At 36.8% G+C, this 26,759-nt stretch overlaps 1 protein-coding gene across 1 annotated transcript in view; it reads right to left on the bottom strand.

Annotated features, from left to right (window-relative positions):
• Window positions 1-11,978: 11,978 nt before the first annotated feature.
• PRTG (protogenin) overlaps window positions 11,979-26,759 on the bottom strand; it is a 125,291-nt gene continuing 110,510 nt past the window's right edge. The window contains exons 15-20 of the mRNA XM_030320260.1: window positions 26,472-26,642; window positions 18,762-18,944; window positions 17,278-17,398; window positions 15,591-15,756; window positions 12,907-13,011; window positions 11,979-12,442 (exon numbers count right to left, since the gene is read on the bottom strand). Of these exons, the coding sequence (XP_030176120.1) occupies window positions 12,038-12,442; window positions 12,907-13,011; window positions 15,591-15,756; window positions 17,278-17,398; window positions 18,762-18,944; window positions 26,472-26,642 (1,151 nt within the window). The 3' untranslated portion in view covers window positions 11,979-12,037. The remainder of the gene's footprint in view (window positions 12,443-12,906; window positions 13,012-15,590; window positions 15,757-17,277; window positions 17,399-18,761; window positions 18,945-26,471; window positions 26,643-26,759) is intronic.

Below are 26,759 nucleotides of genomic sequence, written 5' to 3'. Positions count from 1 at the left end.
TATTCATCAGTTGATAGACATTTGGGTTGTTTCCACTTTTCGGCTGTTATGAATAATGCTGCTATGAATATGTCTGTACAAGATTTTGTATTTCCATTTCTATTGGGTATATACCTAGGAGTGAGAATTCTGGGTTAAATGACAACTCATTGTTTAACTGCTAAACTATTTTTCATGATGGCTGCATCATTTTACATATTTACCAGCAGTTATAAGTATTCTAATTTCTCCACATCCTTGCCAAAACTTGTTATTATCTGTCATTTTGATTATAACCATCCTAGTAGATATGGGATGATACCTCATTGTCTTTTTGATTTGTATTTCCAGCTCATCATTGCTTCTTGCTTCTCATATCTTCCTTGTGGATTATATTTCTTTCTTTCTGAAGTATATACTTTACTATTATTAAGCAAGGGTGGTTACATTCAATCTTCATCTAGAATTATGTTTATTTACCTTTAACATTTAAGTGATAGTTTATCTGGGTATAGAACTCCATATTGTAGTTATTTTTCTTTGTAATGTTTTGAAGATACTGTACCACCATCTTCTTGTTTCTTTTATTGTCACTGAGAAATCCTTTCACTGCAATCTGTATCATCTTCCCCCCACCACCTGCCTTTAAGTTCTTCTCTGTATCTTTGTTGTTCTGCAGTTTCACTAAAATGTATTGGTATGGATTTATTTTTATGCTTTTAGATTGAGATTTGTACTTCTTGAATCTGATGATTTCATAAATTACTAATTTTCTCTTTGAATATTGCTTATCCTTCATTCTCTTTAGTCTTTCATTTTAAAGTGGCTATCAGATGTATGTTGGATCTTCTAGGTTTACCTCTGTTTTATATTTCTGTTCATCTCTCTGTGCTGCATCCTGGATAATTTCCTTACATCTATCTTCCAGTTTTAGGCTATTCTTTCACTGTATTTTATGCTGTTTAACATATTTTCAAAAATTCAATGACTGTACCTTTTTATTTCTAGAAATTCTATTCATTTTCTAATATATTTTTTCTGTTATTTCTAGATTTTTAGTGGATTTTCAATATTTCTTAACCTTTTTATTTTTAAAAAAAAATTTTTTTTTCAAATTTTATTTATTTTTGGGACAGAGAGAGACAGAGCATGAACGGGGGAGGGGCAGAGAGAGAGGGAGACACAGAATCGGAAACAGGCTCCAGGCTCTGAGCCATCAGCCCAGAGCCCGACGCGGGGCTCGAACCCACGGACCGCGAGATCGTGACCTGGCTGAAGTCGGACGCTTAACCGACTGCGCCACCCAGGCGCCCCTTAACCTTTTTAAATAAGAAAAAAAACAAAAACAATTTTTAAAAGGAAAAACGATTAACTATTTATTGTTTTTCTAATCACAAAAGTAAATCTAACAACACACTTGTGGATGATGGATATCATGAAAATCCCTTCATGCTCCTACTGGTAGGTGCTTACTGTAACATCTGGGTATTTTCCTCCAGCCTTTTGGGGCATATACCAACAAACTGTTATTTATAAAAATGGGCTTATTCTGAAATATCATTGCATACCTTCATATTTCTTATCTTGTTATATATAGATGTGCCTCTTGTCAAATGGCTGCAGAGTATTTTCATAGTATGGATGTACTATATTTTATTTGAACATTATTGAGGAACATTTAGGCCTTTTTCCAAATTCTTTTTTACTCTTATCAGCCATGTTGCTATGAGAATCCTTGAGTGTTTATATGAGTGCCTGTGCTATCATTTCTGTAGGAGGAGGTCGAAGTGGGATTACTAGTTTGTGGGGTGTATGCATTTAAAACACTATTTAATACTGCCAAACTACTCTTTCAAAGGTGCAGCCAAGTCACCCTCCCTCCAATGGCTAATGAGTGCTCATTTTCCCACATCCTTGCCATCATTGGTTGTTATCAAACATTTTAGTTTTCCCAATCTGCTGGGCAAACATGTTTTTAGTGTCATTTTTAATTGCATTTCCGTGATTGCTGGTGACACAGAACACCTTTTTATTGGCTAGTTTAGTTCTTTCTCTGTGGATTTCTAATCCACTGCCAAATTTTCTCTTCATTTGTCCTTTTTCTTACTGATTTACAGGGTCATTTTGTATATTAGTGATATTTTCTTCCAGTGTCTCACTGGCCTTTTAACTTTGTTTATAGTTGTCTTTTACTGTACAGATGTTTTACATATAAAAAACAGAAACTTTAACCTGAACTAGAACTGTATCTATCTGGATGAGCCCTTAGCTTTTAGGCTACCTACTATTTAGTTCCTGAGGTGATCAGCCATCTGCTGGAAAGGGGAAGTTGTTATTTCCTTGCTGCTATTCAGTAAATGCCCGATGAAAACAATTCTTAGATGCATTAGTTAGGCTCTATTCCTTTTGCTTGGAGTGGACTCTATAATCATCCCATACCAGGATATAAAAGTCATCATTCTATAAAGTGAAAGCATTTATTCTCCATTCCCCAAAAGAAAAAGAAGGTAAAAGGACACATGTTTTCTTTTTCTTTTCTTTTTTATAACTAAGGAAAACTTTTATTTAAACTGTGCAATCAATCAGTATTTAGACAGCAGTTTCATAAACATTTTGGCATTTAAACTTTTACTCATTTTTGGCATGACCTGTAGGATAGTATATAAACTACCCTGGGGAGAGGGGAAATACTAGGCAATATTTACTATGATGCTAGAAAAAGAAAACAAACCCACATTATTAAACAAAATAAGTTTTAAGAAGACATTAAAAAGGTACATTCAAAATCAAGGCAAACATTTGCTTTCTTCATGCAATGGAGTTCACAGAGCTGATCCCCTGAGTCAAGTATAAAATTAAAATAGCTCAGCTCTAGAGTCCATTAGCTAGTCTGCAAATGCTGCCCTTACAAGAAATTGGTATACAGAGTGAAAGGATCCAGAACACCCATAATATGAAATAATATAGCTGGCTCCCACACTTTCATTTAATTCACATCTTTGAAAAAAATAGAAAAAATAGCGCATACACAGACATAAAATTTCGTCCAACAACAGCAACAAACAGACAAACTTAGGTAATATATGCCCTCTACTCTACTGATAGGCTAAGGCAATGTGTGTGTATTCAGGCTTTGCAAATTCCTTTAACAGGCTCAAGTTGCTAATCATCAATCATTTTCATTTGCAAACAGAATAAATAGAATGTGGTAACAGGAATAAGAAGGTTTTAGGTAAAAATTTAAAATATTTTTATTGTTTTAAAGACGGTTCTGTAGAAAAATAAACTTCTGTAGCATAAATTTTTAAGGATGGTTTAGGAGTTAGAACTGTGTCTATATGCCATGAACTACTTACAAGATATAAACGAGTAAATCTGCAAAGATGTTCAGATTCATGATAATCATTAATGCTTCCCAAGAAGCTTTAAAGGTAGACAAGTAATCTACATATAGATGCCAGTAGGTGTTGCCCTCTAGAAAATTCACTCCAAATAGTTTAGAGAACTGTTAAGACGTTTGGTAACCTTGAAAAAGTAGATGTTAGAGAACCCTAAAAGTGCACTTTCTCCTCACCTATCTACCCCCTCTGGGGATATTTGACTCTTTAAAATCTTTAAGAAGCCAAAATATCAAAAAAAAAAAATAAAAGATTTAGAGGAGCAGAGAGACATGGCTGAGGCAAGGCTCAGCCCGGGAAGTCCAGGGACATGATGCACTCTGGAGCCTGCACACTAGCCCCACAGTGGCTCCTGGCCAGAGTTGCCTACCCAGTGTCCTCTTGGGCCCTGGGCGGAACTGGTGAGGGTAGGGAGTTGCTGATGTCAAAAGGAAGGAGGATCCATCAAGCTGCTCTTTGGTGCTGAAGGCCAACTCACAATAACAGCTACAGCTCCCACTCCATAAATAAACTTCCTGTCTTTTTCAAGGATGCATGGCAATGGAACCCAGTCACTGCGCTGTGGGGGAAGCCTGAACCAGCCTATCTGGAGAGACCACATGGATAAGCACAATGGATAGGAACTAAGGTTCCCAGATGACTGTCACCATCAACACCAGATTGGCTGCTATGGCGATTCCTCTACAATCAAGATTCGGAAGCTGTAGGATCCTTATTGACATCTTACCTCATAGTACTCTATGTTCAGTGTAGTAGTCTGGAAGTAAGTTCCCTAGTATATGGTCTAATTTTTAACCAAAAAAGCCTCCACAATAAATGGAAACTGTAAGGAAAGAGAAGCCTGGAGGTCCTTGCTTTAGGTTTGAATTTTGACTATTGCTTGAATACCCAGGATTCCAGGAATGATGTCAGGCATCTAAGGCTAAAATTAAAAATTCATGAGTCCTGTTTTCATGGTCTTTATAAACTAATAGGAATAGAGAAGCATTAAACACAAATATAAATATAAAATGTAAATATAATTTTTTAAAAGTCATATTAAACTGATATTTTAAAAAGCAAGATATTGAATAATTACAGAGGCTATCCAAGTTAAGCTAGGAAGCTCTTTATAGAATGCTTTTCATAAGAAATTTCATTTATGGCAATTCCTGAAAGATATTTAAGTTTAGTAGCTGTGAGGGAATGGGGTACATTCAAACAAGTCTTAATTATCTCTGATGAACTTTTTTACTATGAAAAATCATGTTGTAGAAGAATACTTTTTTCCAGCTTTGTTGATATATAGTTTAAATTATGTAATACATCAGTTTAAAGAGTAAATTTTGATGGAATTTGGTAATTGTATACAGTCATGTAAATAACACCATAATAAAATGTAGAATAATATCATCTTTAAAAAAATGAAAGATTTAAATTGAGGTAGATGATTTCATGTTTAGTACTACTCTCAAAAAGTACTGTCAATTCCCATTTCCTCTTATAGATTTTCCTACATTACAGATGAGTGTTTAAATACTAGTCTTTATCTTTACAACCACTTTTGTCTGTTAGTTTTTGGTGCCTACATAGGCAATGCAAACATTTTTCATTTTAGCATAGGAAAAATGTCATTGAAAAGGCTGACCTGTAAAGGAAAAAAAAATCTGTTAAATGTTTCACACCCTCACAGAAATGACTTTCAGATTACAAGTATTTACACTGGAATTTCCTTTTAAGTTTTCAAAGTACTATTGCTTCCTTCTGCACAACAAATTATCCTCATTTCATGGACAGAGAAGGAACGGAGGTAGGTTAGGAACTTTCTTACTAGCCAATTCTCAAAATGGTAAGTGATTAGAATTTAGGTGCTCCAGTAACTAATACTTGTTCTATTATATGACCCTCCCTCAACTTTGCTCCCTCCTAAATTAGTGTGAAGATTTAATTAGGTTGTAATTCATATAAAAACCACTGACTCTTCAGATCTAGCAAGGAAGGATGATTGGTTACACGCCTGGCTTTTTCCAGTTAATAAATTCCTGTTTGGACACAGGGACTATAGAAAAATCACAAAAGATAAACTTCAATTCTGAATACTTAATATATCAAATGCTTTAATAGATAGGGACTCCAGAAACCATGACTACTCTATTTCTAATGCAACCCTAGGCACAAGCATCAGTTTTCAGGCATAATTTTGGCAAGAGAAATTGAAAGTTTGAACAGAGAAAAGACAGAGGTTAGGAGATGACAGGAGGTGAGTTACAGCTCAGTCTCCTAAATTCCCCTTGTGAATAAATGGACACAACTTAGACTTCTCTCTGTTGGTTGGCTATTACTATGTGGGCAGGCTGTGTTGACACAGTGGAACATACCATGAGCCTTGGTAATTAAATATAATTTCTTAGCTGAGAAAATGTATCCTAGTAGAAATCCTATCTTGGCTAAGCCACTTAACTAGCTGTGATCTTTGGCAAGTTAGATATTTTAAATGTCAGTTTCCTGATCTTTAAAATGGGGGGAAATACTTGTTTTGCAGAATGTAGTAGTTTGTAGAAATGAAGTGTGTGTTTGGCATACTGCAAATGCTCACTAAATCACATTATCTCTTCCTAGAGATTAGAGTCAAAAGCAGCTGACAAATGACCAGCACTCTTGTCCCTACTCAAAATGTCATCATGGTCTCCACCCCATGATGGAGATAGCTTTATCTCCTTAGTTAAGATATACTGAAAATTAAGGTAGAATTAGAAACTCTTTCAAAACTGAAAGAATGCTTCACTTGAATATCCAGGAGTTAGAACCAACTAGAGCTGTGAAATCTAAAGCTTTCCAGGAAAAGGGACAACTGAAATCAAACACAGAGAATAACAAGGAAAATAACATTGCTTAGGATTTGCACATGCTGATAAAGTGAGTGGAAGCTCTTGCTGAGGTTGATGGGAAATCAAGGGGTTACCAAACTTTAAATAAAACAGCTGGTGAAGCTGAAGAAATAAACCTGATTTAAAAGGTAGAAAGGTGGTGGGGTGCCTGGGTGGCTCAGTCAGTTAAAGCTTCTGACTTTGGCTCAGGTTATGATCTTCCAGTCCATGGGTTCCAGCCCCCTGTCAGGCTCTGTCTGTGCTGACAGCTCAGAGCCTGGAGCCTCCTTTCGATTCTGTGTCTCCCTCTCTCTCTGCCCCTCCCCCACTTATTCTCTCTCTTTCTCTCTCTCTCTCTCTCTCTCTCTCTCTCTCAAAAACAAAAATTTTAAAAAAAGGTAGAAAGGCTGCATGTTGTAAATATGCTTTTAGAAGATAATGAATGAACATGAGCATGACCCTGTTCATCTACTGAGTCCCTATGTTTGAGGTCTTTTTCCCCCAACCCTCCCCAAACAACATAATTACTTGAGGGAAAAGCAGAAAGTTCAACTATATGAACACTTATCAAAAATTTCTGATGAACTTCCGTAAGTAAGAGCCAAATACTTAGGAAACTTTCTGTTAAACACACAGAAATGAGATGTTAAACTTACAAAGCACATATTCAAAAAGTTTAAAGCTGAATTGTTTTTTGCAAGTGATCTAGACAGAAAGTTTAATGTGTACATTTGATAAGCTATAATGCAAGGTTTTCATAGCTTTGAACTTTTGAAGATCCCTAAGGGGTACATCAGACTTCCAATTTCTGTAATGCACATTTTGTGTATGAAAATTCTATAGTAATAGTGTAGGCAAAATAATGGCCACTCACAGAAGTGCACACCCAAATCCCTGGACTCTCAACATGTTACCACCATATGTGGCAAAGGGACTTTGCAGATGTGATTAAGTTAAGGATTTGGAGATGGGGAGATTACCCTGGATTATCCAGGTGGACCCAATGTAATCACATGAGTCCTTAAAATTGGAGAACCTTTCTTGGTTAGGGTCAGAAAAGGAGGGATGATGGAATCAGCGTCAGAGTGATGCTACATTGTTGGCTTTGAAGATGGAGGGAAGAGTCCACAGCCTCTACAAGCCAGAAAAAAAAAAACACAAGGAAACAGACCTTGATTTATCCCCTGAGACCTACAGAACTGTAGGTCTGACCTACAGAACTGTAAGATAATAAATTTGTGTTGTTTTAAGGCCATTAACTTTGTGGTAATTTGTTACAGCAGCCTTAAGAAAATACAGCATCTGATAAAAATGCAAGACTGTCATGATCTTAAACACTTTCAAAGGCATAAAAAGGGAAACTGCCTGAGAAGATTAAAGCCTGCAAACATACACATTGCATTAGCCTGTGATCTTATGTCCTGAGCATAAATCAACTTAACACAGAATTCTATGTATGTGTTCTTCTAAACATCAATAAAAGTCACATTTAGACAAGTGGTTGTATATGGTGATCTCCAGAACCCTTTACTCTGTGCTCACAGCCCACAAAAATTATTTTGACTATTAAACCAAAGCAATTTTACCAGAGATCCATGTGAAATATTGTCAGGAACAAAGTTTACAAAATATATGTTTAGTCTTAGAAAGATCATGACTCTTTTCCATATATTTGGAACTTTTTCTTTTACATTCAGTATTAAAAATGTACATTCAATGAAATACAAACATATATGTGAATCACAGTAGCCACCACTCAAGTGGAACCACATCTGGATATTCTTGCATTAAAAACAGACAAAGACACTTTCAATTTCATCTTTTTTTGTGACACTCCTCAAAGGTGTCTTCATATGGACTTGACAAATGATCCTGAGTAGTCAACATGAGCAAGTTTCTGGCAGAAGTCCTTAACAAAGTCTAGACAAACTAATGCAAATCACTGTCATTGTTTCCAATGCTGGCACTGTTCTTGTTTGAAGCAAAGGCAAATAAAGGCATTTCACTGAGCATCTAATTGCCCTGGTGTGCCAAAGCAGATCTTTTATAAGCTACTTAGTGGATAAAGCTGTGTCCTTGCTTTTAGGCTAATCAAAATATAAAACTCCAGATTTCATTTAAAAAATTTTGGTTTCATCTAGGGTTCCCCTAAACTTTGAAATATTAGGCTCCCTTGATGCAGTTAAAATATTTCAGCTTATGGACAACTTTCAACATCTATCAAAGGACGCTCACTTAAACAGTGATATGATTTCTTGGCTTATATAGCTCACTGCTCCCCACAGGTGAGAACATCCCTATTATTAAGGGACTGCTCCAAGCCTCTGAGTTAACCAGGTAATGCTTTAACAAGAGGAAGACTGTACAGGCTAATTCAGGGATTGCCATATGCTCTGGAATGGAAAAACTTGCTGAGATTTCTGTTGACATCTCACACTCAAGGTGATTAGGAAAGTAATCACATCATTTGGCAAAAACATCCTGTGGCTGAATCAGCAGATTTAATGGAAAGTCCCTATGTATGCTATTTGGATACAGACTGGGTTCTGGAGAGACATGTTTGGTTGACATAAAAACAAGAAACAACAGTTTAATGTACAAATAAATGTCTATATGTGGAGATAACCTTAAATATCTTTGGTTTGTTTTTTTTTTAATTTGCTGACAAAAAGTACTTGAATAAAAACACTGATAAATACCAACATAATTGTATTGCTTTTAATTATGTAAACTTAGCCCTTTGATATCTTTTGCTACTTAAAGCTAGATTCCTAACAGCCTCTAAATAAAATTATTTCAAATCTGCTCATCTTTACTTACAGACTAATCTATATATTTTAATGGTCTTTGGTATGAAAATACTGATGAGCAGAATCTTGTAATATTTGGCATAAAAATGGCATGCGTGTGTCAGTACTTACAGCAAGTAAGTCTTTGGAAAAGAAAACAGTTACCATTTGCATATCAGCCCTGTTGGAATGAAATACCACGAAGTAACACCACTATGAGAGATGAGAACCTTCAGGTTTTAGTTACAGTTTCAGACTTAAGACTTCAAAGAAGCTAGCTTTGGCCAAGTAAAAACAAGTCTTTGGTGTATACTAAATATCTTATTCAATGAGACCAAAATATTTATCTTTGGTGAAAAGATTTTCTTTTCTCTCCAACAAGTAGTTTCAACAATTTAAAAATACTTTAATACTGTATATGAAGATTTATTTGCTGAAGAAAAAAAAATTACACTTGAAATTCTTTGGAACTATCTGCTGGTAAAGAACTTATTTTAAATGCTCTGGTAACAATAAGGTAGTTGAAATTACTAGTCTATTTAACTACAACAATCAATATAAACCCTATTATTTTGGGTTAGTAACTACTTACATAAGCTTCATACCTATAGATATTTCTAGTTAATTCAATTTGGGGGGAAATTATAGTCAAATTTTTACCTTCTACTGAAAATTCTTTGGTAACAGGATTATTATGAAAAAAATCTGTATAAGAACAAAATGAAAAGGTGAAAAAAGTAAAAATGTACTGGTAAATAATTAGCAAATAGTTATAGCCTAAAGATCTACAATAACTATGGGCCTATTCATCAAAAGCCAACCAAACAAAATACTTTCCTTAAGGGCTTTCAGATCATCTTTTTAGGCTTTTAAAATGATTCAAATTCATGCAGTCCTGGACATATCTTCCATAACCATAAAGGATGATGTTTCAACTTTAGATTTTATTTGCCTTTTAATGAAAGTTTAAAAAATAAAATGAACTCGTTGTATTCATTAATTTTGGATGCTGATAAAAGTTGGCCCCACATACCTACTTACAAACCAAAAGACACCATACCCTGTCAATTTGCCCATGCTTGCATGAGGCAGCTTAAAAGTAACAAAATGTTCCCTGAGTACAGGAAAAAAATAACACTAGAATAACTTTAAAAGGAGGTAGTATAAAACAGGAGCTATAAAGGCAGGAGCAGCATTTTCCCTTGCCTCAGATTGTTCACCTAAAGCTCTGCTTTTTTTTGTTTTGCCATGAAGCCCAGACTTAGATAACTAAATGGGGACTTTGAATTTAGTTCAGAAGTGATTGCTGGCACGTAATGGTGGTCTGCTTCTGAACACATCCAGTTTGGCACAAAACTACAAACTAAGAAACGAAGAAATGCATCATCAGACAATGGGATAGGAGATGATGGAGGTGGGACTATTATCCAGTAATATTCTTTTGATTTTAGAACACCATTTAGCACAGCCTGTCCCCCACCCCCATAAACCAAAGGTCTCAAGGGAAAAATCCATTAAGATTCCTTTTAAAATGAGGTTCAGAAGTCATTTTCAGATAATGTGAAGAACTACTTATGAAAAAATATATATATGAGGCCCCCTTTCTACACCATGTGTTTAATTCTTTTTCCTCTCCCACTGTTGGGTACCTGGTAGGTAACTAACTCATGACTGAAAGAAGGCCTATTCTAAGTGGCTGAGTAAACAGTTTGCTGATTTCAAACCAGCAAGAGGATTAACTCACTCCTGGAGTTAGCATTCCACATTCACAGCATTGACACTGAAAGAAGATTAAATAGAGTACCAAATTCTCTTAAGAATTCAAGAAAATACAAGAAAGGTGGTAGAGCCCTGAATACTTATCCCTAAACAAAACCTGCATAAGAACAAACTAAAATGCTTTGATAAGATGCTATACATCAAAAACAGTTACTGATAAAATCCAAGAAACTCTTAAGGCAACTTCTTGTATTCCTGTCCTAAATAACTTCATGAATATTAAAAAGGTATAAGGCAAAGAATTTCATAATATAAAACAGAAGGCACTGTTACCATGATAACCTCTAGTTCATTTTATGGTCTACTGTTGTATTTATCTTTATTCTTAAAATTTTATGAAATTTCTTTACCCCCCCTTTTTTTAAAGCCAAGGTGGGATTAAAAACAAAACCAAAAGCCTAACTGATTCTCTTTAAAAATCTGTTTTCTGCATGGAGGTTTACAACTAATTCTGGAAATGTTGAGGATGCTTTGCAAACTACACAGTGCGGCCTTTGGCCAACTGTCAGGCAAAGGGGAAGGGGGAAAAGGCACGGCTCTAGGCAGGCTGAGGTTGGGGTACAGCAGATAAAGCACTCAGACTCTAATGCCCAAAACATAAAGGCCCTTGAAACAATAGTATTCTCTATATGCTACTGAATAGTTCTATTCTCAAAAGAGAGACACTTTCTTTGTTTTGATCATTCATTAAAATCAACAGTCCCACTTTTTCTCTTCTCTGTGGTTTGACAGTCTGCACAGCCAGAGGTATTAAATTATCCAAACCATGCAGATGTCACAGCTTTCTTTAAAAAAATCAGAGCTTCAGATAAACATTCTTACCCATATACCTATATGACTCCTTTGATCACACACACTACACACACAGCAATGAAAACAAAATGCTACTAGGAAGTATCATTGGTTATGTAGCTGAGATAAACTATCACAATAAACGAGGTAACTAAGTTGTCTTCTGAGTTTGCCATCTGGCAAACTGAGGTAGATAGTCAGCAAAGGGGCTTTCAAAAGTCTTCCCTTTGCTCCAGTGATATATTTTATAATCCAGTCAAATATCTTGACTGTCTTTTCACATTGCTGACAAACATTCAAAATACGTGAGTTTAAAAATAAAAAACAAAACACATTCAAAAAAAAAAAAAGCTGAAATACCCAATAAGACATCCAAATTTTCACAAAAGGCTTTGGCTCCCTGTTCATTGTCCTTCGAACAGACTTAAAGGCGAGAATACCTGAACATGGCTCTCTAGATTGGAAAATCATTCTTATCAAAGCGTAGCATGGCCGATGGTGGCTGCAGAACTGACGGGGACATTTGCTCAGCATCTAACGGCACTGCAGGGTCTTCACCCTTCCTCGCTGAGGGATCTCCACCTGAATCACTGCCAGCAAAGGAACTGGAGGTCAGGGGCGTGGTGCTTATAACTGAGGACAGGTGTATCTCATCATTGGACTCGTGGGAGAACCTCCCAGAATCCCCAGTCTCGTGGCTGCCTTCACTATTCGCTGAATGCTCAGTATCAGCTACAACACCAAAGGGTCTTGGGAAGCTGGTTGTCTGACCTGGGGAGCTGGGAGAGTCTTCATCGCTGATTAACACAGTAGTGCCTGGCTGGTAAAAGCAGACCGCTTGAGCAAATCTTCTTTGAGGCTAGACAACAATACATAAGACACTGTCAGTGATGATAGAGTGCTCTTGAAAAATAATATATGGTTTTACATATTCTATATATTTTGAGATAGCAATCTGTTCAAATACATGGGTGAAAGGCCATCATCACAAAGGGATTATCTAAGTCAGTAGTTCCCCACCCAAGTGGCTGTACATCAGAAGTGTCCCAAGGCTTCTTCAGTAATTTTTGATGCATATTCCTGCCCCATCCCTTTCTCCACTGTCCCCCTTTCCCTGCTGAAAACCACAGCTCTGATTACTATTCCAACTGTCACTTCGGTGATCACGCACCATGGATTTCCATAGAGTCATGCTCGAAATTAATAAAATCATATCCAGAGAGAAATGAAAATTAAAGCATTCATTTACATTTCCCTCTCTTTTTAATTATCATTTCATAATACCATGGGTTGCCAAAAATTTTTCTCATTTAGATGGGTTACCTGTTCAACTTTTGTCTTCTTGGAATCTTGGAAAAAAAGCCATTTTTTCTTAGAGTTGTTTTTAATTATAGGACCATAGCTATTAATTATAAGATCAGTTCCTCCCTGGAGAAAAAAAAAAAAGGAGAAAAAGTAAATATTACAGATTTCAGTTTATTTCAGTATATTTCAGTTTATTTCAGTTTATTTCAGTTTAACATGTAATATGTGGCACATAAAATTTTTAAATGTTAAAAGAAAAAACATCAGAGACATCACTGTTTCTTTTTTCACACAAGCAGTACACAACAAATTCAGGGTATTTGTTAGTGATCAAAAAGACGTAATAGATTTATTCTTAAGAGAGATATATAGGGGCGCCTGGGTGGCGCAGTCGGTTAAGCGTCCGACTTCAGCCAGGTCACGATCTCGCAGTCCGTGAGTTCGAGCCCCGCGTCAGGCTCTGGGCTGATGGCTCAGAGCCTGGAGCCTGTTTCCTATTCTGTGTCTCCCTCTCTCTCTGCCCCTCCCCCATTCATGCTCTGTCTCTCTGTCCCAAAAATAAATAAACGTTGAAAAAAAAATTAAAAAAAAAAAAGAGAGAGATATATGCTGAAGTATTTGCTGTGAAGTGTAATAATTCCAAAAATTATTTTCAAACAGTACAGGAAACAAAAATATGAGAAATATACAAGTACGACAAGATACTGACAATTATTTGTACATTCATTACATTATTCTTTCAACCTTTCCACATATTTGGAAAACTTAAAAAGCAGTGGGGAAGAAAAACTGGGTCTGCATATGCTCAACACTGCTCAACAATGGCAATAAATGGAGGGTCAGCTCTTAGGCTAAGCCAAGGGAACTGAGAGATCCATTCTCCAAACTGGCTTCTCTGCTTCATATAGGCCTCCCTCTGTTCTGCCTCTTTCTTTCTTTGAGAAAGTGAGTGGGGGAGGGACAGAGGGAGAGAGAAAAACGGTAAGCAGGCTTCGTACCCTCAGCACAGAGCCCGACAAGGGGCTCCAACCCAGGAATCGTGAGATCATGACATGAGCTGAAATCAAGTCAGACACAACTGACGGAACCACCCAGGAGACGCTCTTTTCACTTTAGATTCTCTCTTTTTCCCCATGTCTTCCTCCCCACACCACTTTTCCTCAGTCCTTTCTCATATCCAGTTCCAAGTTGGTAACAGAACCCCAATGTATTTTAGTACTTCTTTGCTTATTTAGGAGTTTTAGGATCCAATGTTCTAGATTAATTTGTAATGAGTTGAATGGCTTACATGTGTATCAGAAAACACGAGCTAAACCACCAAATTAAACGAATTATTAATAAATTAATAATTAAGTTATTAATTATTAACAAATTAACTAAATTAAAAAGACAAGAGGAGTAGCAAAAATGAATTCATTATTATTTACTCATATATAGCACTGTGCTAGACACAAGGAGGTTGCATCTGTTAAATATAATTGTATAAAATTTAATATCAACATTTCTTGAGTATTACTAGACTTCTGTTATTCTAAATTTTAGGGAAGGGCTGGGAAGAATTTATACTAGGATTTGTCAAACTTTCTCTGTAAAGAGTCAAATAGTAAATATTTTAGATTTTGCAGGCCTTATATGGCCTCTGTCCCATTTTCTTCTCTTCTGTTATATATTTTTTTCAAACTACCCTTTAAAAATGTGAAAAAGATTCTTAGCTGGCGATGGACTGGCTTGGGCGAGGTTATAGTTTGTGGATACCTGATTTATACCACATTGGTTATGAGAGTGTTATAATAATGCATACTAATGTTGCAATGTGACTAAAAATAATTTTCAGTTGGTGTTCCTAATGCTCATCACTGTACTGTTATTACATATAGTGGAAAGGACATGAAGTAACATCCTCCAATGATATTTCTTTACTATATCCAACCTCCTTAGTCTATAAAGGGAAGGATCTTGAGACATCTACTTAGATACTCCATATTTTTAAAAATATTGTTTGTACCTGGAATGTTCTGATGTTCAAGGCAGTTAAAAAAATCAACCAAACTAAGTATAAGAATGGATTAATAAAGGGGCGCCTGGGTGGCTCAGTCGGTTAAGCATCTAATTCTTGACTTTCGCTCAGGTCATGATCTCACGGTTCGTGAGTTCGAGCCCCACACTGGGCTCAGGTTATGATCTCACGATTCCTGAGTTCGAGCCCCACACTGGGCTCTGTGCTATCAGCACAGAGCCTGCTTGGGATTCTGTCTCCCTCTCTCTCTGCTCCTCCCCTGCTTGCTCTTTATCTCTCTCAAAATAAATAAAAATAAACTTAAAAAAAAAGAATGGATTAATAAAAAAACTGCATACCCAGTAAATACAAGGCAGCTCAAATTATAGTATATACAGATTAATGACCCTGGTGTCCTTATCTAAGACATGTTAGTTCCATATAACCACATCTAATCGAATTTATGCTAACTTCTCATTTTTTTCTATATCTCTCTAATCCTTTATACCTTTATCCTTTATCTATCCTTATCTTCTTCTCCCCAAATATTTTATGTAAGGAAAAGGAAACTGTTTTACATTTCTTCAAGTAGAGAATGGATGAAATATGCTCAACATATGATTTTTCAGTAGTAAATTTCACACATAAAGGGAAGACGAACTGAGGGAAGGATTATGCAGCAAATCAGTATCTCAGCTCAGAGTACCTTTGCATCAATAAAGCTGTTTGGCATTATCATTGGCATTAAGGATTCTTCATTTTCTACAGCTCCTTCTAGGTTCTTTCCTACTTCATTTCCACTGGCTAGGGAGGCACTAGTACGAGGTAACTGTTGAGTTCCATTCTGTGCCGTCTTGGAAGCAGATGATTTCCTGAAATATTGCAAGAATAGGAAATCTTCTAATTTCATAGGAGATCTAGACAACTGTACCAAATTTGGTCTACAATCACAACTTCGCAAACAGTGGAGTTCTTCAATGCTTGTTTCTCAAATATCTTTAGAAACAGAGTATTAGATTTTTATCTCCCAACTCACTGCTGCAAACTTTTGTGATTTGAAGAACCTTCTGTATTTCTTTTTGCCCCAATATCTGCTTATATAAAATTACTTTTCACACTTAAGAAAAACCTCAATAGTTACAAAAGTACTATTATTTATTGCATTGATTATATCAAATTTATGTAGAAAATTATAATTTTAAAATTCACACGTTCCCGTTCAGGTCGGCAGATCGTCCATCACACTAACGTAACAATTCAGGTGCCAGTTAATGATGGTAAATTTACCATAGCACTTTTGCAAGATTTAGGTATCACTAAAACAATGTGCAGAAAAATTTTATAAAAAAATTCTTAAAGTGAGAAACCTATACAGCAAAACTAAGCCAGTTAAATATATAAAAGGATGTTAGAATTCTTTAACATAATATGCATTCTGAGTACGTTTTTATGCACAAGTACAAAACTTACAGGGTAAATTCTGATAATCAGTGCTAATGGAGGGAGTCTAGTGATAGGGATTATCCAAAAATAATGTGTATCTGAGTTTGCCTTTTTAAAAAACAGTAAAAAACTTTAGGATAAATAAAAGCAAAAGCCAAAACATAAAAGGTTAGATACAGACAAATTTACTGAATACTGAGGGTTTAGCTCAAGTCGAACTACAAATAAGACTAACAATTTATACAAAGGACAGATCCCTAATTATTGTATTTGTTTTACCCCATGTCTGGAGAATCCCAAACACATGTCCTGTGGAGGAAGTAAGGGAGGAGCTCTCAATGGCAGGCTACTTAAGTGTGAAAATATTCCAGAGAGTAAGGAATCTTCTCAATCAGCACATACATCAGATTAAGTGTGCCATTTTAAAAAAGAAACCAAAGGATGTATTTTGTACTTCTCAAAATAAAAAGGAAATGAGGAAACTAGGGTCTCATTGAATATTTTATTGGTGGGGCACTTGGGTGACTCAGTCGTTAAGCATCTGACTTTGGTTCAGGTCATGATCTCACAGTTTGTGAGTTCAAGCCCCATGTTGGGCTCTATGCTGGCGGTTCAGAACCTGGAGCCTGCTTTGGACTCTGTCTCCCTGTATCTCTGCCTCTAGCCGGCTTGCTCTCTGTCTCTCTGTCTCTGTCTCTCAAAAGTAAATAGACATTAAAAATTTTTTTTCTAAAGAATATTTTATTGGTACAGTTTTTTCAAAGGGCAAAAAAAATAATCTCCTCCCAAAGTGAGCACATCTGTATAGCAATTAAGAACTGAAATAACATTATTTTAAAGTGGAAAATCCCAGTTGCTCCTGAAGGCCCTTGACTTCAATTTGCTTGTTGTGGTTACTGTAATTTAAATGTTTTTTAACCACCTCAAAGTGTCTAGCAATGGAAACACACCTGGCTTTACTTCTGTATATCAGGATGAGAACGCAGATGAGGATGCAGGTCAAGGCTATGCCAACGCCCACAGCAATGCCAGTCATCGATTTCTGGTCCAGATGGTAATACCCTGAATAAACTAGAAGCAGAAACACATACACTCAGAATCAATCAGAAAAATAAATGGTTCCATTTATCATAATTGATAAATGCTTTTCTATAACTTTTCTTCCTCTCATAGGAAAAATTTTTGGCAGTATCTGTGTCTAAGCAGAAAAGTATTACTCTTTTATTGGTCATCTCAAAGATCAGTTTATCTTCCCATAACGAAGATTCCAAATACAAGTTCTAAATACTACATTATTACATGAAACATGAACGCCAGTGCATAACTTACAATGCTGAAAGACACATGGCATATATGTTTCTTGATGAACCAAAGGGTAGCTTTCATGTCATATTACCTTAAAAGCAGATCTTGTATATTAAAGATTAGTTTTCCATGTACATGTTTGCATTTACTTACCAGGGCTCCTCCAACTTTAATGTGCACATGATCACTAGGAGATATGTTAAAATACAGATTCTGATTCACTACACTGGGGGTGGGGCCCATGATTCTGCACATCTAATCTAACAAGCTCTCGGGTGATACTCATGCTGCTAGTCCCTAAACGCTCTGAGTAGCAAGGTATTTGAGAAGTGAATATGAGCCTCGCTCTCCTTTTCCCATGATAAGGTAGCTACCACTGCTACCTCCCTCCAGTGCTTAAAGCTCTGCCCTTTCTCTTTTTTTTCCCTCTCTCCTTCCCTGTCTTTCTCTTCTCTCACCACCTCCCCCACACACCTGCACACACAGCACTAAGGTACTGAATGACTATCCGAGGAGCTACGAGCCCTGTTAAGTTCAGCTGGCATTTCCTCCATTTAAAGCCCCTCCCTCTCCACAGGCCCACTTCCCCAAAGAGGAGGAAAAGAAGGTGGCTTGTCCTGTACCACAGGAGGCCCTGGTTTCCTTCAGGACATGACAATTACCCTGAATGGAGTGAGGGTGTCTCTTTAAAGATATTTCTTCTATTTATTGTTTTTCTGGAGAGAAACAACTTTCTCTCTGGAAAGGCTGTTTTTCTGTGGTAAAAACTCTTAATGAAAACCATGCTTTCAGCTTGAACACCACAACCAGCACTGCTGTTTATTTCCACGAAACCTCTCTGGAAGCCTACTCCCATTAGTCCTCGGGCCGTGTGGCTCCTTTGTCTTGGTGGCTGCACAGCTGGGAAGAGAAGTAACTGGGACACAGTGGTCTGAAAACTGCAGTTAATTCTGAGGTAAAGTTTGTTTACTTCTAGAATGCAGGGAACAGCCATGGAGCAACAACTCAAAGAGCTGAGTGCAGGTTTAGGGGTATGGCCGTGCTAGGAGAGGAAAAACAGTACAGAAGAGCTGAAAAAAAAATACTGTACGTTCTTAAGAAAAATCAGTGACTGTGGCAGAATACAGACCTTTGGCATCAGCAGAATCCAAACGCTTGGGCCTCTGATTTGACTCAGAGGTTTCCTTTGGAAGGACTGCCAGTTCCACAGAATTTGAAAAGGGTCCTTCTCCCACCTCATTTGATGCAGATATCTTGACAATGTACACATTGCCTGCCACCAGGTTTTCTAGCAAAGCCATGGTTATTGCCCCTATAAATATATCAAATTACAAATTTAAGTAAACCTTATTTATCTTTTAAAAAAACACACAACCATGACCCTTTATTTGAAAAATGTTTTCCTGATTATAAAAGTAACACGTTTATTGTAGAACATTTGGAAAATACAGATATAAATAAGGTGACAATCTCCCTTTGTTAACATTTTGGTTTGTGTGTGTGTGTGTGTGTGCGCGCGCGTGCATGCGTGTTCGTGCATACATGCATGCACACTGTACATGTATGAGTACATATTTACTACATGAATTTTTTATATTTTAGAGTTTTCACTTAATGTTGTACCATGCGCACTGCCTCTATATAATCCTTCTCTGTAATTTTGTTTTAGGAGTTTTTTAAAGTTGTATGTATTTTTGTATAGGTTTTTATATAATGTTTTTTATCCCCTCAGATTTTATATATACATAAAATTTGCTCTTTACATACATATGCATACAAACAGCATTAAAAATTCTTTAGAATATTTCAAACATAGAGAGTATTCTAAAGAGAAAAAAAACTCTTTAGAATATTTCAAACAAAGAGAGAATGGTACAATGAACCCAGATTCAACAGTCATAGTTAGATTTTTTAAATCCAATGTGAAAGTCTTTTTTTCTTTTAGAAAAAGGATGTTTAGGGATCCTTTAGGAATGTTTAGGGATGCCTGCCTGGCTTAGTCTGTGGGGCATGTGACTCTTGATCTTGAGGTCGTGAGTGTGAGCCCCACACTGGGTACAGAGATTACTTAAAAAAATAAACAAGTAAAACGGAAAAAAAAGAAATGTTTAAACTATTTATAGTAATCAGTTGTGACAGAGGATCTTGTTCTTACTTCTTAAATTAGAAACAACACAATTATTTTTGAAAGTATGAATATATTTCTCACTCTCTCAATCATTATCTAAAATTTCTTAAAAATAAACAGGAAGGAAAATGCCGAAGTTATGTAGGAACCTCAGAGTGTTGAAGACCTAGATCTCAGATTAACTATCGAAACCACCACTGATATTCTGCTTAGCATCTACTATCCTCCAAAGGAACCATCACTTAAATTTATATATATATATGGTATCAAAAGATCTTTCCTCTGTTGGCATGATGGCTAAGAAGGATTCCTATATGTGTACTGTTATTACTTGTGGGGTCTCTCTGCTCTTGCTCTGCCACTGCACTAAAGTATTTTTTTACAAAAGGGATTCCCACCCTAGGAATTAATTCTAACGTTAATAATGTAGATGTTAAGAGTGTCCAATGAGAAAGTTGTCCCAAGCCTGCACTTGTGGGCTGATATTCACAGGGAACCTAGTTTCCCTAAGATGACTTCATCTCACTTTTTCCCCGACTCAGAGCACCCTTATAATGGGCGATGGGCATTAAGGAGGGCACTTGCTGAGATGAACACTTAAGTGATGAATCACTAGGCTCTACTACTGAAACCAATACTACACTGTATGTTAAATAACTTAAATTCAAATAAATAAATTTAAAAAAATAATAGCTTCAAAGAGCTTATAGCAGTCACCCCCAGGCCAGACCTCACTATTCTCCTACACTTGCTAGAGTATATTTCATTATGCAAGTGAAATGTGGGGTGATCTCAGAGCTCAGGTCATGATTCAGAGGCCACCTCTGAGGTCACATGGTGTGAGGCAGCTGAACCAAGTAGCTACGCGAGGGCTGAACATACTTGTTTTCATGTTCTCTGGTTTCAGCTTGGCCTGAAGACAGTGTGAGCTACATGAGTACCCAACTGTTAAATAAACAAACTGACCCTTATTTAGAATCAGGAAGAGTCTTTCTATGTCTACCATATTCTCAGCCAGGTGAATTAAAAAAAACAAAGATGTATTGTGACAGGTTACAGTTAACTAGAAGGAAAATCATTTCAATTTCTTCACAATAGACATATAAATAGAGTTTTCATTTTAGCACAGAATACTTTACATTAATTTTTTAAAGTGCTTGGAAAAAACCAATCCCTACCTGAAATTAAAAATCTTTTCATTTAAGTTTTATAAACAGATGAGCTGTGTGGACGCGTCCCATGAAAAAATCGTCCTTCACACAAAAAAGGAAACTAACATTCTGGCTGCTTTCTGAAGAACAAAACCGTTTACTCAAAGCAGTTCCCAAATGTTGAAGTGATATGCCTGTCCCTGTATTCTCTCAGCAGACTAGCTCAATCTCAATTAATGTGACTACTCTGGTCCACAGCTGTTCACATGTATCTTAATCTTTAGCTGTTCTGGAGTTTCACAAACCAGACAGTACAATAGCCTCAGTGTTGGATCAATGTTGATCAAATGCTGGCATGCTCCCAACTATGTAATTTGTGACTTGGGGCACATTACTGAACTTTAATTTCCTCATGGGGGCAATAATTCCCACCTCATATAATTATTAGAAAGCATTAAATAAACTACCACTGGCAAGTCTCTGACATAAGTGTATACACTCAATGAAGGGGAGTCTTCTTCCTTACCTCTGACCTTCCCTTCTTTCCTTTCTGGAAGACAGAAATATTTTGCACATTTGAACAGCTTAAGGTGGCTAGCATAATGCTTCATATAATTCTCAGTAAACGCCAACTGAACTTCTATTAAAATATGAAATACCTGTCACCAAAGGAGTGTTCATTTAGGATAAAAAAGCACAGGGAAAGATTTTGAGGCTGGAGAAGCACTCCAGAATGCAGTCTCAGAACTCACTTCTGTCTTCACTAAGTGATTGTTTTCCAGTCCTATAGTTTTAAAGATCACGTACATGGTGATTATTTCTTAGTTATACCACTAACTTTTCCACACCTCTCCCATGAATTTAACCCTCACACTGATTAATCAACCTCTGTACTTGAAAAAACCAAGCCTTTGATTTATCCTATCAATTTTGCTTCTCATTTTTCCTTACACTCCGTATCAATCTGCAGCAAATCTAGCATGCTGTTGTTCCAAATTGTGTTCTTATAGCTTCTTACTACCTTCCTCATGATCACTCCTGTCCAAATGCCCATTAACTCTCACGTGGACAGCTGTATGTCCAATGGTCTCTTCAACTTCTACACTTACCTGCTTATAATCAGTTTTTCAGGTGGTTGCCAGAGTAACCCTTTAAAATTTTTTTTAAGGTTTATTTTTTTTATTTTGAGAGAATTGTGAGTGCGAGTCAGGGAGGGGCAGAGAGAAAAGCGAGAATCCCAAGCAGGCTTTACACTTTTAGTGCAGAGCCCAGTGCAGGGCTCTAACTCATGAATCATGTGATCATGACCTGAGCCAAAATCAGACGCTTAACTAACTGAGCCACACAGGAACCCCCAGAGTAATCCTTTCAAAATGTAAATCTGATCAAAGTCTCCAATGTCTTCCATCTCTCCTAGAATAAAATGTGTGGTCTACAAAGTCCAGCCTATAAGATCTGCCCTTGGTTTCCTTCCCCCTGATCTTCTACTGCTTGCTCTGTCCCTTACTCTAGCCTCTCTGGCCTTCTTGTTCCTCTAACATGCTAAGCACACTTCTGTCTCACGGCCTTTGTACTTCCTCCGATATCCACATGGCTCTGCTCAGATGACTTTTCTTCCAAAAGAACTTAACCTTACTACCTCCATCACTTTGTCTCTTCCCCCCATTGTAGCTTTCTTTATAACATTAGGACATACCTGAACATTTACATATTTGTTTGTGTGTTACCTGAGATATAAGTTTCAATGGGGAAGGAACACTGTTTTGTTCACTGTAGTACGGCCAATGCCTAGAAAAGAGCCTGTCACACAGTAATTCTCTCAGTAAGAATTCATTTAATAAATCATTTTGTTCCTACTATTGGTATTCTATTTGGCAAATGTTGAGTTAAATGGGTTCCTTTACTGAAGGACTTTAATTTCCAGTGTGAATCCCTAATAGGCGGAAATGTTATCTTTATTTAGACCAAATTTATTTATTCATAGAACTTTTTTTTTTTTGAACAAGGGACATCTTGGATAATCTTGGGACACTCACGTTATGAGAAATAGAGTTCAGGAATTGCTATAGTATAGGGCATAATTTCTCAGTGCCTTTTAGATTTTAAAATAATTGACTAGTTTGTGATGATTTACTGCAGATCAGGAAGGTAAAGACTATAATTTCTGAATCACTTTAAATTATACACAAGTATAATTTCATATCACATTTCTGCCCCATCATTTCACCATGTACAATTTTAGCCACAAATATCATCTGGGCATCATGAACATTTTTTTAAATGTTTTCACTAATGGAGAGGACTGGGTCACTCACTCGGTTGAGTGTCCAACTTCAGTTCAAGTCATGATCTTACAGTTCATGGGTTTAAGCTCTGTGTCAGGCTCTGGGCTGACAGCTCAGAGCCTGCAGCCTGCTTTGGAATCTGTGTCTCCCTCTTTCTCTGCCCCTCCCCTGCTCACACTCTATCTCTCTCTCTCTCTCAAAAATAAACATAAAAAAACTTTTTTTAACGTTTTCACTAACGAGAAAATCTTATTCCACTTGGTAATAAATATGTGAGTTAAATATACACATAAAATGTATAATAAAATATGTATAGAAGATTAACAGATATATAGGAAAGAAATACTGATATTTTTCCTCTTCCTTTTCCCTCATCTTTCTATCCTTTTACCTTTTCTGAAAGTTGCCATAATTAGACATGAAAGACCATTTTACATTCTATTTCTTTCTTTAAAAGTCATGTTGTGTTTTTTGCTTTTGGTTTAAAAGGGGTGCCTCAGGGGTGCCTGGGTGCCAACCTCAGTGCGTTGAGTGTCTGACTTCGGCTCAGGTCATGATGTCACAGCTTGGCTCGTGAGTTCGAACCTCGCATCCAGCTCTGTACTGACAGCTCAGACCTGTTTCTGATTCTGGGTCTCCCTTTCTCTCTTCTCCTCCCCCACTCACATTCTGTTTCTCTCTCTCTCTCCCTCAAAAATAAATAAACATTAAAAAAAAATTTTTAAATAAAAGTGGATGACTCAAACCATTTATGTTTTTTGCTCTCAAAAAAATAAATTCAATGTTTTTTTTTACCTATATTATTCATTTTGTCCTCTATGAAATACTAACATTAGCTATAAAAAGGCGTTCTCTATACTTAACAAAGGACAAACGCTTTTTGCTATGAATGTGTCTTAAAATCACAAAAGTAGGATAACGGCAAAAATAGATTTTTTCTCCCATGCATGATTATATAGTTAGAAAGGCTTATATAGATGTAAAAACCTGCAATTACAATCCATTTCACTACTGGGTCATCAGTGAGGCAAAATACTGTTTTCTGAACCTTGTTTGAAACTGACAAATGAATGCAATGAAAGGAACCGAAACAAAATACTGTTTCTTTTTAGCCAGGTACAAATAAAGAGCTAAAGGGAATATGTGCTTCTGTGATAAATTACTTACTTATAAGATTAATTACTTATACATAACACCTCATTAAATCAAGTTTGTCAAATGTGTCAATAAATCATTTTGGAATTAACTAAAACTAAAGTATACATTTAAAGAACACTGTGGTAGCCTGTAAGACTAATAGCCCTAAATAAATGGTGCCTCCGTCTATCCACACCCAAGGGCAGTGCTCTCCCACACTAACTCTGGGCTTGCCTATCTGATTTGCCTTGCCCAGTGGGACATTAGCAAATATGAAACAAGCACAGGCTTGCAAAGCTTTGTACGTGCAGCTTCCTCCCTCTCCTCCTGATGCTGGAACTCTCTCCTGCTGTTTTTAAGCTACCCATACTCTGTTGAAATCATGAGATGATTTTAGTCTCATGAGTGACCTCAGAAGAGACCAAGAGAAAGACTGCCCAGCTGATCCCAGTCCAAATTGCTGACTCACAGAACTGTGAGAAAATAAGATGGCTAATTTTTAAAGTGGTTTGTTAGGAAGCAATAGATCAATTGATACACACATAAAACTGCATTGCTGTCAAGTACTTATTACATTCAAGTTTCTTCAGTGACCAGGAAATCATTACTTAGTGGAGCTTCTACAGAATGAAAAATATGAATATATGACTATTAAAATTCCAACTAAAGTCACCACTTGTTTGTTTTACGTTTGCATAGAGAGTTTTATATTATATCCACACGAGTTTTATATTATATCCACACCTATTTTAATTAGGTAAATACTCCCTTCAAAAGGTAAAATGTATGAAGAAATATAAACACTGTAAAGTGTTTAGAATATGTAGATGGCCAACAAATTTCCTTCTTAAAATCCTTCTTAAGTTTTTAATTGCTTGGCAAGCTGTTCTTTTCCCAGTATGCATGTCTAAATTAAGGAAGTGCCAAAATAATAAAGCTTTACCATTTATGTGATGGCCCATCTGAAAACTGGTATGTGGACTTGTCCAAATGGAAGATTCAAAAATTTAAAAAGGATAGAATGATAAAAGCATGCAGTAAGAATGTTAAACCGTTTTAGAATTTAGTTTTTCTCAGCTAAAAACAAAAAGCAGTGTTACAAAAATTAAATCCAGTGTTCCTATGTCCCATTCAGCTTTTCCCTGTACTTAAGTGGACCCTAGTTATTTATATGGGCCAAGTTATTTGTATGTGGGCCTTTTTAGTAGCTGTATACAGGTCTGCTACCTTCAACCAGGTCTTCTTCCAGCGTTTGCTACTCCAGGGTAAGACACGCCACCACCAGAAATCTAGTAATCATCTGTAACGATTCTCCCTTCCTTACCCCTCTCCTTCTCTACATAAACTACCCAGTCCTGTCAAGTTCTCTTCCCCTGTATCTTTTGACTGTCCTCTCCTTTCCATCTCAATCCTCAGTGATCTCATCCAGGCTTATTGTCTCTTTCCTGGACCACTACAGTCACCTCCTAGTCTCTGCATTACTCTTACCCATTTCTCCTGGACCAAACCCCTTCTATTCACAATATTCAAAAGTGATCTTTCTGGAATGTGAATCACATGCTCATGCTTAAGATATGCTGATGGCTTCCAAATGCTCTCTGAATAAAACCCCAGTGCTTGAGGCTCTGGGGAGCTCAGTCAGTTGAGCTTCCCACTGTTGATCTCAGCTCAGGTTATGATCTCACGGTTGGTGAAATAGAGTGCAGAGCCTGCTTGGGATTCTCTCTCTCCCTCTCTCTGCCCCTTTCCCACTCATGCTTTCTCTCTTAAAATAAAGAAATAAGTAAATAAACATTAAAAAAAAAAAAAGCCCTGGGGAGCCTGGGTGGCTCAGTCAGTTGAGCATCTGACTTAGACTCAGGTCATGATCTCACAGTTCGTGAGTTCGGGCTGACAGCTCAGAGCCTGAAGCCTGCTTTGGATTCTCTGTCTCCCTCTCTCTCTGCCCCTCCCCCACTCATGCTCTGTCTCTCTTTCAAAAATAAATGTTAAAAAAATTTTTTTTGAAAAGCCCAAATCCTTAATAATTTGTTACTTGATAAATATAAATTTAAAATAAACTAGATCCTTCTTTCCGTTTGTTTCCTTATCATCAGTAACCTTACTTTCCATCTTCTTTGAGAATTTAGGATATTTACCTTCTCGGTGTAGGACCTGCCATTCTCCTGCAATCCAGGCCTTCCTGGATGCATACAAGATGGTATAGCGTGTGACCACGGTCTCTGGGCCATCAGGGGGTTTCCAAGAAACCAGAGCAGTGTCATCCTCTATCAAGGTCACTTTTACTCCAACCGGTGGGCCTGCTGGGGCTATGCACACATGTAAAAAATACTGTATTACCAGGATTAAATGGTGATAAACACTCAAATACCCAGTTAATAGATGGATAGTCATGGAAAAGAGTTAGAAAAACTAGAAACCACTAT

Source organism: Lynx canadensis, chromosome B3 (genome assembly GCF_007474595.2).
Source record: "Lynx canadensis isolate LIC74 chromosome B3, mLynCan4.pri.v2, whole genome shotgun sequence".
Classification (NCBI taxonomy): domain Eukaryota; kingdom Metazoa; phylum Chordata; class Mammalia; order Carnivora; family Felidae; genus Lynx; species Lynx canadensis.
The sequence above is the reverse complement of the archived record's forward strand: the minus strand, read 5'-3'. Positions and strand labels throughout refer to the sequence as shown.